General features: G+C 47.6%; 1 protein-coding gene across 5 annotated transcripts in view; it reads right to left on the bottom strand.

Annotated features, from left to right (window-relative positions):
- LOC147902920 (uncharacterized) overlaps window positions 1–13,444 on the bottom strand; it is a 110,404-nt gene extending 96,960 nt beyond the window's left edge. For 4 of the 5 annotated variants that reach the window (XM_087373677.1, XM_087373672.1, XM_087373675.1 and 1 more), the window contains exon 1: window positions 13,083–13,444. Coding sequence is in view for 4 of the 5 variants with exons in the window: in XM_087373672.1 (XP_087229798.1) it covers window positions 13,083–13,335 (253 nt within the window). In the remaining variant the exon portion in view is untranslated. The remainder of the gene's footprint in view (window positions 1–13,082) is intronic. The other variant, XM_087373673.1, reaches the window with a different exon arrangement.
- Window positions 13,445–14,211: the final 767 nt, after the last annotated feature.

Genomic DNA, 14,211 nt, shown 5'->3' with positions numbered 1-14,211 from the left:
CTTTGCTTGCATTTCCTGCATCCTTTGTTTCATCCTTCTTGGCTTTCTGATCCCGTATGAACTTGAAGCACTTCGACTTCACATGTCCCTTCTTGCCACAATAAAAGCATTCACTTCTGACTACGGGATTTGGACTTACTAGCAGATCTCCCCTTCTGCTGAGTCCTGCCTCTGTCCTGTACCTGCAAAGCACTTGAAGACTTGCTGCCCGCATTATTCTTCCTGCTCATCTCCTCCATAAGGAGAGAGCTCTCTACATCAGCATAAATAAGAGTGGCATTTGAGTTTGACAGGGTGGTCTTGAAAGTGTCCCAACTCTCAGGAAGAGTACACAACAAGAAAGTAGCCTTGAACTCCTCATCAAGGTTCAACCCCTGTGCAATCAGCTGTGTAAAGATAGCATTGAACTCACTCAAGTGTGAGGTCATAGCTGTACCTTCCTTCATGCGAAGATCAACCAGCTTCTTCAGCCAATAAACCTTACTGGCTGAGCTCTTTTGGGCATATAATTCCTCTAGTCTTTGCCATAGACCATAAGAGGTCTTTTCAGCCTGTACATTGAACACAAGAGTGTCTGATATAGTAAGCATGATAGCTGCCCTCGCGGACAAATCAAGGTCTTCCCAGTCATCTGCTGCCATATCAGATGGCTTGACACCCTTTACCCTTATGGGCTTAGCAATCTTCTTTAACAGAAGAACATTCAAGCACTGTTCTGCCCATAATGCATAGTTATGTGCTCCTTCCAGTTTCTTTATGTTCAGAATTGAAGAATCCCCTCCTCCTGATGCCATATCAGATGAGGAAAGTATCTGACTCCCTGGAAGTAAAAAAAGACTGAATAAAAGTTCTGATTTCTCAGAAAGGCCTGCTCTATTCAAGAGCCAGAAGCACTCTCAAAGGTGCTGTTTTTTACTGTCAGTAAAATCTGCAGCAAAACAGTAAATGTCCCTGCAAATACTGTACCTTCTGACAAACTGTTCTGAGCTCAAAGAGGCATAAAAACAGTAATTTCAGACTGCTGCTGCTGCTCAACAAGAGCTTAACAGTGCATACTTATCTGACAAAACCACCAACACTGCTGTAAACACTGCTGTACTGACTGTACTGATCACTTCTCCCACCTCAGATGAGGTATGTCACTGACTGAAATTGCAGAAACCACTTGACAAACATCCAAAAAAAAATGATCCTTCAGCCTGTTACAAAGCCTGCAACAGAAAATGGGATAAATCCCAAGCAATCACCCTTATACCAAGGGGAGAAAATGCATCTGAAGATCTCTGTCAGTATCCCAAGTGCTGTCAAACAAAGTTTGGGCAAAAGCCCCTTGATCTGACAACTGAATCAAGTGGAGAACACCTCAACACTGAGGTAGCATGCAAAATGAAATCTCTCTGACACTTATACCTGACAATGTGTAATGCATAGACTGCCCCTGTGTACTCGGTAACAACACAACTCACAACGTACAGACACCAAGAAGAAAATCTTTTGAGCACTGTCAACGATGGGCAGTTAGGGACCGAGTAAACTCGATGCGCCCTGACCAAGCGTGGCTCAACTGAGATTTTCAAAGTGCGTACAAAGAATGTGACCTGCAACAAATGTCACCAAATGCACTGCGGAAATAAAGCAAATGTGTGCTCCCTGGCTACACACTGCCTCAAGGCATATACTGCATACACATCCAGGCAAAAGCCCTTTGATAAAATCACCCAAAACTGAGATTTTCACTCAGTAAATGCATAGAAACTCCTGCTGTACTGCTGTCCTTCTTGTACTGCTGTCCTTCTTGTAGCACGCACTTCCGCCCAAAAAAAAAGACTTTGTAGCAAAAAACACCAAGTCCTGCTGTTTCTGTACCTGCTGTTTCGACGCCAACTCAGCGTATCTGCAGATGGACTGCACACAGGTGAACTGTCGTCCGTACCCTTTGTACGGCTGTCCGTACGACTGTACGGACAGTCCGTACAGCTGATGTAAGAGCTGCTGTATAGCACAGCAGCTATGCTGCTGTACTGCAGCAGGCTGGCGACGCCCACGCTCTCCTCAAAGACCTAGCAGCTAGTAGCAGCTGCTATGAAGCAGCTGGCTGCTTGCTGGATGCGATGCCTCGAGCTGCAGCTAGCAGCTCATGTGTACGGATACCCGCGACCAGCGACCAGCTCAAAAAAAAAGGCCTGCAGATCTGCCGTACGTAATGCGCCGAAATGCGCCCTCAATCACGCCTTCTCTGATGCCCTCGAAAAACCGCGCCGCCTGGGATGCACACACCCGCGACCACGCTATCGAGCCCGTGACAAAAAGCCTGCGCACTGTTCGTCGCCGTCAGTCCGTACAGTCGTACGGACGACGTACGGCAGTACGGAACTGGCCGTACGTCCGTACGTGTGGATGAGGATGAGGTTGAGGGAGAGTGAGAGACAGCTCGATGGCTCTGATACCAGTTGAGAGGGGGAAGAGAGAAGGAAGGGAGCAAGAGAGTTAGAATCAGAGAGAGACACACTAGTGTGGGTGTGAAGTAAAAGAGTGAGCCACACCACAAACTCACTTATGTTTTATTAGGATTAGGTTTACCCTATGACTGTCTTAAGACAGTCATAGGTGTCCTATCTTTAATTCTTTTAATTAAGGGTAGGCAATGTGCCTTTACCCCAACAAGGCGGGCTCTCGAAACGGTGTCAAATGCCTTGCGGAAGTCCACAAAGCAACAGTAAACCCTCTGCTTCCGTGCCCTCGCCTCCTCAATGATACATCTGAGCACAAGAATGTTCCCGCTGCTCTGAGTCCTCGACACTCCGCAAATCTGCTGACCTCAGAATCAAGTACTGATGCATAAATCTTAGACATGACATGTCCAATCATAATGGTCCTCTAGTTCGCTGGGTTCATGGGATCCCCTATCTTGTGGATGGGTGAAATAGTGTTGATAGTCCAGGTGCGTGGAAACCCCAAGCAAACGGCTTCATTAAATAGCTTGGCTAAGATCGAAGCTAGGAGGTTAATCCCATATGCAATGAACTCAGTGCATAGTCCCTCATGATCCTTCACTCGGCCATTATGAAGTTTCATTATGGCATCCTTTACCCCCCCCTAGTGAAGAGGGTGCAGGATGTCGGGCGTGGCATCTGTGATAGGTTAGGGGCTGGCTGATTTGCGATATCATAGAGTGTGCGTGCATAATCAGACCAAACCTGAGTGTCAGTGAGTGGTGGGTGGGACCATCCCTCTAGAAATCTCCACCAGAAGTCCTTAGAGTTGTTACTGAACAAAATGTTCAGTAGCTCCTCCTCGTTCCGACACACGAAGTCAAGTTTCTTCCTGTGTACCAGACAAAGCCTTAGATCTGGAACCTTCGAAAAAGGGCCATCTGCCTCGGTCTCCTCTGTGGGAGCTGCGTCTTGTGCCGGGAGAAGGCCGAGTAGGGACTAAGAGGAAGAAGTCGGAGACTACGAGGCAGAGGCCGCAGCCATGCCCTTGCCCGTTGACTTGGGCACCAAAGGGGGATGGGAATCCAAGAAGGGGGAGAGCAAGAGGAGAAAATGCTAGGAGCCGCTACGGCGGGGGGAGGAGGGAAAGGGACAGAGAGAAGGTGAACGGAGGGCGGTTGGTGAGGGTAACTGTTATGGGTGGGACAACTGGAGGAGAGGATACCAAGAAAGACAGAGGGAGGGGAGCAGGGGGAGATTGGGGAGGCAAACAGGCAAGATAAGGAGGGGGGGAGGCATCACTCCTAGGACCTGTCTCTATGCAGAATCCTACGTACTCTGAGCGATTGACTCTAGCGAGTCTGTTGGAAGATCGAGGATCTCTCCCTCACAAGTCAGATATCATCTTAAGAGGGATCTATCTGCATGCTTTCCCTGAGACAGGGGAATTGCTGCCCGCTTTGCCATCGCCTATTGTCTAAGTCTAGCTCACTGCCTATGATTTTTTTGCGGCCATCTTACCAAGCTTCTTCGTCTCCACCCTGGTCCAAGCTCCTCAGAGGGCTCCACCCTAGTTTGGGACTCTTGCTGCTACCTGGACAGAAGTTGGGAATATCCGCTAAACGATCCCTCTGCTACTCCTCATGATTCTGAGGAGGGGTAGCCCGCCTGCCCCTAGAATAGACCTGTGCCAAGTGTCCCCTTTGCCTGCAACGAAGACACTAATACAGCAAGCCAAAAACCTCAACCCTTTGGAAGCTCTGCCCGTCAAGAATCTCGAGACCTCCAGAATAGTCTCAAAGCACTCGACAATCACCGTGAGTCGAGGGACCCCGTCCTTTGACATAATCGAGGCTACTGAAGTTGGCAGAGACTCTAACGCTGCACTGAAACAGCCCCCAATGAAGGGAAAGATAGATGACAGGGTCACTGCTGGATATGGGCTAATCTCCTTGGGTGCCCCTTGTGTGGTTTGTGGTTAATTGGCAAGAATGCATATATGGGCTCGTTGAGGCGCTGTGAGACACGTAGCAGTAAGCCCCCCTGATCCCATAAGCAATGCAGGAAGTCTATGGGGCTTGCATATAATAATGTGGTGGAACCCCTCTCTCTGATCCCTCTTGGGACCTTTTGGGAGAGAGAGAGGCTATAGCGTGGCTACGGGATGGGGAGTGGGACCCCCACACCCGACGCTCCGCGTGGTGGAAACGTGGCAAGAATGCATGTATGGGCTCGTTGAGGCGCTGTGAGACACATGGCAGTAAGCCCCCCTAATCCCATAAGCATGATACTTGAAGAGTTGTAACCAAGGCCCAACCATGAAAAATTGCACCCCTAGGCTGGGTCATTGTACCAACTGACAACACTCTCCAGCTTTGTTTCTAATTTGTATTGCACGATATTTTTGTTGTGTAACTTATAACACACCCCCACGCATACGCACGTCATGTGGGAAGTCTATGGGGCTCGCATATAATAAGGTGGTGGAACCCCTCTCTCTCATCCCCTCCCAGGACCTTTTGGGAAACTGTGGAGCACACGTGTAGCTTGTCACGTGCGTGACACGTGGTGATGGCGACTATTTCAAGATGTGGGATGTTGCAGAGGTGTCGTGATCTACAACGGTATTAAGTGCGGTCTATCATGGAAGGCCGTGATTTGTGGCAGATTTCGAAGTGCAACGGGCGGCGACGGTAGCGGCATGCACCGGCAGCTGACTAGCTTGTTTGGTGGTGGTACACGTGTTTGGCACTTTGGGAGGACTTTGGTTTGTCCTACCCCGTACAATTTCATGTGCCCCCGGTTTGTGGTTGGGTTGGCCTTTGGTTTGAACTTTGGTCAGCTCACCTTTCAAGGTGCTTAGCCCACGGGGGGTGTTGGATATGGGCTAATCCTCTTGGGTGTCTCTTGTGTAGTTTGTGGTTAATTGGCAAGAATGCATATATGGGCTCATTGAGGCGCTGTGAGACACGTGGCAATAAGCCCCTTAATCCCATAAGCAATGTGGGAAGCCTGTGGGGCTTGCATATAATAAGGTGGTGGAATCCCTCTCCCTTACCCCCTCCCAAGACCTTTTGGGGAACTCTGGAGAACACGTGCGGCTATGGGACGGGCTTGGGGACCTTGCACCCGGCGCAAAGACAGTGCCACGTGGCAGCCTTTGTTTGGCTACTAACAGTCACCACCAACATTCTTTCCCCAAAGACTACAAACAAAAAGGCTGCATTGCGAAAGGAAAGAAAAGGCTAAAAGAGGACCTAGATCCTCACAAAGGAACCAAACAGAGGGCTCAGGCAAAAGAGGTTGCTCCTTGCTCAAAAGAAGGCTGGCCAGCTCGCTTGAAAAAGGACCAGCATAGTAAAAAAAGCACACAGCAATGTACTGAGACAAAAGGCCTCTAACCGCTGCCAAAACGGGCCAAAAAACTTATATACCTTTGTAAGACTAGAATATATCCAATCATACAAATTTAGATCTTTTGATGTTCTAAAATCCAAAAAACTACACAGAAAACAAAAGAGAAAATGAAATAGAAGAAAAAAGAGGTAACAAAAACATTTTGAAAAACAAAAGGAAGACATACTTTAGCAAGCAAAGCAACACTTATGTCGTCATCAGTGCCCAAGCATAAGCAACTATACTGGGTTTCTAAAGACCTGCGGAATCTCTTGGCAAACCCAGTGCTTACTAAAATACGTCAAATAAACAAAAGAGAAAGAAAACAAGAAAGGAAGAAGGTGACTGAGCAAAAATAAACAAGCAAACCAAGAAACACAATCTTCCAAAAAACAGGATAAAAAACTCTCTCTCTCTCTCTCTCTAAAACATAAAAAACTAAATGGATCCCTTACACTTATGCACCACTTCCTACAAAGATGCAAAACTATAATCCTAACTTAGAAAGCACATGCATACTCAATCAAACTCTCTTTTGAAACTAAAAGAAAAACGGGCAATTCAGCTCCCCGCTTTTTGTTTTCAGCTTATGTTCAATCGTTCTAAACATGCCTAAGGCCAATACACCATAGATAAAGACTTCATATCTAAGATTGTGCGTATTTTTTTCATTATTTTTCTTGGATTATACCTCTTGTGTATTAGTAAAGTAATCAAATTACTACATTGAGTGATGAAAGACTCCTTACTTGTACAAAGGCGGGAAAATCTATGTAATTGGGAAGAAATGACTCCATATTTTGCCAAATCGGAAATGTTTGAGTCAATGTGAGGAATTTTTATAATGTGTAAACCTTTATTCAGGTTGTTCACGGTTATCATATATATCAACCTCTAATCCTACAGAAGATTGAGAAAGTCTAAGATCTAAGAAAACACAAGAATCCCCTCTTGAAGTGCAGTTCAATTCACAAAAGTCATGAGGATAGATTCCTTCTCCAAAAGCACAAGCGTCTTTGTACATAAAGTCTTGAAAGTCAGGGCCAAAAAACTCCTCAAACAAGCTTGATGAATCCAGTCCACAGGGGGTGTTACATTCTCACTATGCCCACTTGTGAGCCCCCGATTTGAGGGGACAAGGGGCAGTGAGAGGTAGGAGGGCTGGGAGAGAGACTCAGGCCAGAACCGGAGGGAGGATACCATGGCAAATATAGGCGACCAGCACACGGGCTGGTTGCAGTCTGCAACAGCAGGAATAAAAGGGGCTCTAGGCCTCACATGGAGGCACCAGGAGCAGCACTGACTGGCCGCCCAGGGCGACCTTATATAAGGGCCTGTGGCTGGCCAAGTCGGCCCAACCAGGGCCATCGACCAGGGCCAACCCTGGTCGGTTTATGAGGCCCATGTGGTCGGCCACCAGACAGGGTACCGACCCTGCTGGTCGGTCATCTGAAGGGGCCTGGGCAGAGCCTATAAAAGGCCCACTTCTCCATTCAGCCCAGCATCCAGTGCGAAACTGAAAGTCCCTCTCCAAGGCTGTGTTCAGCACTCAGATCTGGGGCAGGTTGTGAGAGAGAGAGTCCATCAGTTTTCTCCAGCACTCTGTTGTGTTTTGCACTGCTCCCTTGGAGCTATTTTTCTGCCCACCATCTGGTGGATGAATATACTCTCTCTCTCTCTCCGTCTACATTTATTTCTGAGTGTGTGTTACTTGCATTTGTGATCATCTATCTGAGTTGAGTGTGTAAGGGTTGGAGAGATCTTGGGTGGAGGTTTGAGTGATTCATTCCCTCCTATTTTCTAACATGGTATCAGAGCCATAGGCTCTCAACTCTTCTTCATCAAAGCACTCTCTGAAGGAAGGAGTGCCTTGGCAAAAAGGCGATTCTGTTTTCAGCTAAGGCTAGCACGGGAGGTCAGTACATCTTTTTTGCTTCAGTTTTTTTTCAGTTTGCTATTTACCGAGATGGATCAACGTTCAGAAGCCTCTACACCCACTGCTCGTCCTTCCTCCTCCTCCAGTCATCTTCCTTCTTCATTCATTCCCAATTTTGGTGAAGCTGGAAAGCTCGATGGGACAAACTATCCAATTTGGAAAGTCAAGATCCGAAGCCATCTGGTGGTACGGATGCAATGGAAGATAGTGATTGGTACCGAGATGAAGCCGGAGGACATTGTGGACAAAAGAGGTGATGTTTTATTTGAAGCAGATGCGGATGAACTCAGTGCATGGGAGGAGAGGGATGCTATAGCCTTAGCAATGCTAATTGGCACGAGAGCAGATGCTGTGATTCCTCATATCCAATTGGCAGAGACGTCTTCAGAAGCGTGGGCCATATTGAAGGAGCTATATGAAACCGATAATACAGCCCGTATCATTACTCTTCAGCATCAACTTTATAATCTTGATATGAATGAGGGTGATAGTGTGCATGACCATCTGACAAAGGTGAAAGTCGTGCGGGACCAGCTCGCAACGGTTGGTCACAAGGTGGACTCGAGTCAATTGGCGTTGCTCGCACTCCACAAGTTGCCACAGAGTTTCAAAAGTTTTGTGACTACGGTCACTGCGGGTCAACGGACAAAGCCAATCACTTTTGAGGAGCTTTTGGCCCACTCCTGCTTCAGGAGGAGGCTCGAGAGAAACTCTTTACACAAACCGACGAGAAGGCATTAGTGGCCAAAGACAAGCCTGGAAAAGGCAAGCCAAAGGAGTTCAAGAAGTCAAAGGACGCTGACCGAAAGAAGAAAATGAAGTGCTTTTACTGTGAAAAGCTTGGCCACTCCGCCAAAGAATGCCGAAAGAAGAAGGCAGATCAGAAGCGGAAGAGAGAAGCCAGGAACAAAGAAGAGCCTAAGAATGATTCTGCCAATGTGACGACTGAGCAGTTGTTTTTAATCAGTGAACATTGTTCAACGTATGCAATCAGTGAAGGAAAAGAGGGTTGGTATGTTGACAGCGGTGCTTCAAAGCACATGTCTAACAGAAAGACTTGGTTCAAAACCATGGAAAGTACACACCCGGATTCCAAAGTTTCTGTCGGGGATAGCCGGACATGTCCTGTGAAGGGCATTGGTAGCATTCCTTTCATTACGACCGTAGGTGAGGAGAAGGATATCTCTGGAGTACTTTATGTACCCAACCTTTGCAAGAACTTACTGTCTGTAAGTCAGATGGACAAGAACAACACGTCAGTTCTCTTTGAAGACGGCAAGGTCACCGTGACATCCAAAGCAAATGGACAGATGGTGGCCTAAGGAGTTGAAGAAAATGGACTGTACCGCCTCAGTGCAATGTTGGTTCATGAAGACAATGGAAAGTCCAAGCTTTGGCATGAGCGCTTTGGTCACGTTAGCTATGGAACCTTGGCTGAAATGTCAAATTTGAAGATGGTGGATGGACTTCCACCTATTACAGGCAATGATGGTGTCTGTAGGGCTTGTCTAGAAGGCAAGCAGCACAGGGACAAGTTCCCACAAGAGGCCTCGTTTCGGGCCAGCAAACCACTTGAGTTTATTCATGCCGACATTTATGGCCCAATGTCTACAGCATCGTGGGCAGGATCCAAGTACTCACTTCTCTTTGTGGATGATTTCAGTAGAATGACCTGAGTGTATTGTTTGGCTAGAAAGTCACAGGCTTTCGAGAAGTTCAAGAACTGGAAGGCCAGAGTTGAAAAGGAGACAGGGGAGGATGTCAAGACCTTCCGTACAGACAGGGGAGGAGAATTCACCTCGAATGAGTTCAACATATTTTGTCGCAAGCATGGGATCAAGCGACAACTCACCACACCACATACTTCTCAGCGAAACGGGGTAGCCGAGAGGAAGCATAGAACCACCATGGAGACAGGGCTTGCTATGCTCCGAGGGAGGAACCTTCCTAAAGCCTATTGGAGTGAAGCTATCAATACAGCCGTACACATTCTCAACGGGACCAAGACAAAGGCCGTCAAGGACAAGACTCCATATGAGGCATTTTATGGTAAGAAGCCCTTTATCACTCATCTTCGCATTTTTTGTTCTAACGCATGGGTGCATGTGCATAAGGAAGACAGGACCAAGCTTGATTCCCGGAGCAGAAAATGTATCTTTGTTGGCTATAGCGAAGAATCCAAGGCCTATCGACTCTTCGACCCAGTAAAGAAGCAGATCCAGTCGGGATGTTGTCTTCGAGGAAAAGGAACCTGAACCCCAGGAGGAGCCTCAGATTGAGGAGGAGGAGATTGTTCAACCCCCACCCTGCCCCAAGTTGACCATCCAAGAGGTGGCGAAATCAGAAGCTGATGTTCCACAAGGTACTGAGGAAGAGCAGGCTGTTCCAGAAGCAGTTTCAGTTCCTCCTCCCACTGAGAAGCAGAAGAGGTTGCCCCAATGGTACCTAAGAACATTGGAAGACTCTCGGGTCACCGAAATACCTGAGAGTAGCAGTTCCGGATTGCGTCGGTCCCAACGTCTTTAGAAGACCCCATCCGTCAATTATGCGTTGGTGGCTCAGCTTGAAGAGCCAAGGACCTTCGAGGAGGCGAAAGACAATCCAGAATGGCAAGCTGCCATGTAGGCAGAGATGGATGCTATCCTGAAGAACAATACCTGAGACTTAGTGGCCAGCCCCCGCGATGGAAAGTCATCGGCACTAAGTGGGTATACAAACTTAAATACAAATCAGACGACAGCTTGGATAAGTACAAAGCAAGGTTAGTGGTCAAAGGTTTTGCTCAAACTGAAGGCATGGATTTTGATGAAACTTTTGCTCCCACAGCTCGCATGGTTACTATTCGGACAGTGATTGCCCTTGCTGCCCAATTCCAGTGGCCTATTTTTCAAATGGACGTGAAGTCCGCATTCCTTGATGGAACCCTAGAGGAGGAGGTATATGTAGAGCAGCCACCGGGCTTTCAAGATCCAGGGTCCCTATTAAAAGTCTACAGGTTGAAGAAGGCGTTATACGGGCTGAAACAGGCCCCCAGAGCTTGGTACCAAAGGATTGATGCATTCTTTTAGAAGATAGGGCTAAGTCGGAGCCCTTCTGAGGCAAACCTCTACTTGTTCATTGAGAAGGGGTTGCGATTGGTCATTGGGATGCAGGTTTACGGGTGTTGAGGTATCTAAAGGGTACTTGCACCTATGGGATCACCTATACCAAAGGCATCGAACTAGGCGGGTTCTACGACAGTGATTGGGCAGGTGATGCTGACACCAGAAGATCAACAACAGGGTATTGCTTCTTACTTGCATTTGGTGCCATCTCTTGGCTGAGTAAGAAGCAACCCACAGTGGCCCTTTCATCTACAGAGGCAGAGTACAGAGCCGCGTGTACAACAGCTTGTGAGACACTGTGGTTGAGGTGGATTTTGGAGGACATGGACGTGTATCAGGAGACCGCAACAGTGCTGATGTGCGACAATCAGAGTTGCATAGCCATTGCCAAGAATCCAATGTACCATGCGCGGACCAAGCACACTGAAGTTCATTACCACTTTATTCGAGAACTCATCATCGACGACATGATCAAGCTCATGTACTGCCCGACCGCCGACAACTTGTCCGACCTCTTCACGAAGGTACTCCCTCGAGAACAGATGAAGCACCTCATCAGACGTATGGGGATTGGCCCACAGTTGTGACATTGAGGGGGGGTGTTAGATTCTCACTGTGCCCACCTATGAGCCCCTGATTTGAGGGGACAATGGGCAGTGAGAGGTAGGAGGGCTAGGAGAGAGACTCAGGCCAGAACCGGAGGGAGGATACCATGGCAAATATAGGCGACCAGCACACGGGCTGGTCACGTCTGCAACAGCAGGAACAAAAGGGGCTCTAGGCCTCACATGGAGGCACCAGGAGCAGCACTGACTGGCCGCCCAGGGCGACCTTATATAAGGGCCTGTGGCTGGCCAAGTTGGCCCAACCAGGGCCACCGACCAGGGCCAACCTTGGTCAGTTTATGAGGCCCATGTGGTCAGCCACCAGACAGGGTACCGACCCTGCTGGTCGGTCATCTGAAGGGGCCTGGGCAGAGCCTACAAAAGGCCCATTTCTCCATTCAGCCCAGCATCCAGTGCGAAACTGAAAGTCCCTCTCCAAGGCTGTGTTCAGCACTCAGATCTGGGGCAGGTTGTGAGAGAGAGAGTCCATCAGTTTTCTCCAGCACTCTGCTGTGTTTTGTACTGCTCCCTTGGAGCTATTTTTCTGCCCACCATCCGGTGGATGAATATACTCTCTCTCTCTCCGTCTACCTTTATTTCTAAGTGTGTGTTACTTGCATCTGTGATCATCTATCTGAGTTGAGTGTGTAAGAGTTGGAGAGATCTTGGGTAGAGGTTTGAGTGATTCATTCCCTCCTATTTTCTAACAGGGGGCTGCTCCCAAACAAAAGAGCAGCAAGAAAACTGCACCAGCTGCTCTTGAATCTAGGCTCGAACAGCAAAAAAGCTTCCCAATACAAGCGCGAACAGCAAAAGGGCTCCAAGTCGAAGCATGAACGAAGTCGGAAGGGGAGGCCAAAAAAGAGCTCCCACATGAGGTGCAAACAGCAGCGAGCTCTCTGGTTCATGTGCGAGCAGCGGGTTGACTAGAAACGGGTAGATGTGCAGCTAAAAGCAGGAGGGAGGCGGCTGAAAGAAGGCAAAAACAAAGAGTGAAGGGGTAGGGAAGGTCCATCAGGAGGCGGGCAGGCAACAGCGGCAGCCGGAAGCCTGCCCCGCGGATTGGCGTGCCTTCCCGGCCGTCAAGGGAAGCTGCAAGACATGATTGCAACAGGCTGCCTTTCCAGCAGGTGATCATGGTGGATTCTGCTGGTTTAGCCGGTCTGGTGAACGAGAGGCGATCTTGATGGCACAGGAAGAGACAGGGCTGCTGGAAACGAGAGGGAAAGAGCAGCTTTGGTAGACGCTTTAGCCTTGAGGAGTTGTATTTTAAGAAATTAAAATTTTCAAAAGTTTTCACCTGGCGTAGCGTTGTAATCAGTATTTCATACTGTGTTTAGTAGTAGCCTAAGTAGCATCATGAAAATGGTTCAACCTTGACCATGGCTTTTGCAGCATTTCCGTGATTGTCCTGATATTTTGAAGCACATGCCTAATCATGCTAAGGTGATGTTCATGCTCAGGTGATGTTCATGACATACTTTAATATACAGCATCCCTACCGCTCACAGTATCACTGCCAGGACCCATGGTGCCCAATCAAAACAAAAACGTGCCTAATCATGCTAAGGTGATGTTCATGACATACTTTAATATACAGAATCCCTACCGTTCACAGTATCACTGCCAGGACCCATGATGCGGAGAACACTGGCGTTAAGTCGCCTAGCAGTGAAGACGGACGGATGCATTGGGATGGCGTTGCAGCGACTTGTCCTGCTTTGTCTGCCATAGTTGGACTGGCGAGATACAGAGAAGCTGCATGGGTGAAAGGCTGGCCTAATAGTAAGGGCCATTGAAGTCGAAGAGTTGAATGGTAGAGAACTATCACCTGGTAGTCCGTGAAAGGACAAGGACCACATGTCGATGGCCTACAACAAGAGTATGAACATGTTACTATTGTTTGAACACGAAGGCATTAGCTGAATTCATTGGGTTGCCACTTGGGCAAAGGGGTGAGAAATGTCGGGTAAATCCATCATTTTGGAAATTGGAGGACATCCGTCATTCACTGTAGTCGAGTGAGAGGCCATATTCCCGGGATGCTACATCGAACGATTAGAAACTTTTAGGTGAGAAATGTGACCAGGCACCTCATGGAGAAGTGTTTCCCCCACCTTATTTTAGAGTGATAGGGTGATAGGGCATTCCCACAATGCCGAATTGGACGATTCAAAATTTTAGATTAACTTAAATTTTACGTTCCAATCTTTTTGTCATCTTCCAAGAGCTCTTGTTAACCTTGAGAAAATAAGAGAGAATGACATGCAACAATTTTTGTTGAGTGTCCTCTTAGTCTTGGGATGTGTTACAAGAAAGTATTTCTCAAAGCTCTTGTTAAAAATGACGTAAAGTATTCATAGGATCGCACCAAATGTGGTGGGGATTCTATTTAATACTTTGATTTAGTCAAGGACGCCTAACTAAACGTGTGCCATTAATAAGTATCATGGGTGATGCCATTTAGAAATACTCACATTAATGGATAGTCATCTGTAGAGACCATTACTAAGCATGATTGGCTAATCATTTGATGTATATCATTACGCTAAGTATTTGACTAATGGTGGATTCGTTTATTGAGTACAGGAAATGACATGGACATATGGGAGTAAACAAGCTCAAGGGAATGAAGGCTAAATGCCATGGTTTTATGCTAGTGCTATGTAATGTATTAAATGGCCAAGGGTCATTACATTTTTTATAAGGGAGAGTGCTTAAAAGCTTTCCACTTTTGA

The sequence above is a fragment of the Dipteris shenzhenensis genome, chromosome 4 (genome assembly GCF_047967505.1).
Source record: "Dipteris shenzhenensis isolate YYH24624 ecotype China chromosome 4, Dip_SZ_1.0, whole genome shotgun sequence".
NCBI classification, from domain to species: domain Eukaryota; kingdom Viridiplantae; phylum Streptophyta; class Polypodiopsida; order Gleicheniales; family Dipteridaceae; genus Dipteris; species Dipteris shenzhenensis.
This window is presented reverse-complemented; position numbering and strand designations above follow the sequence as displayed.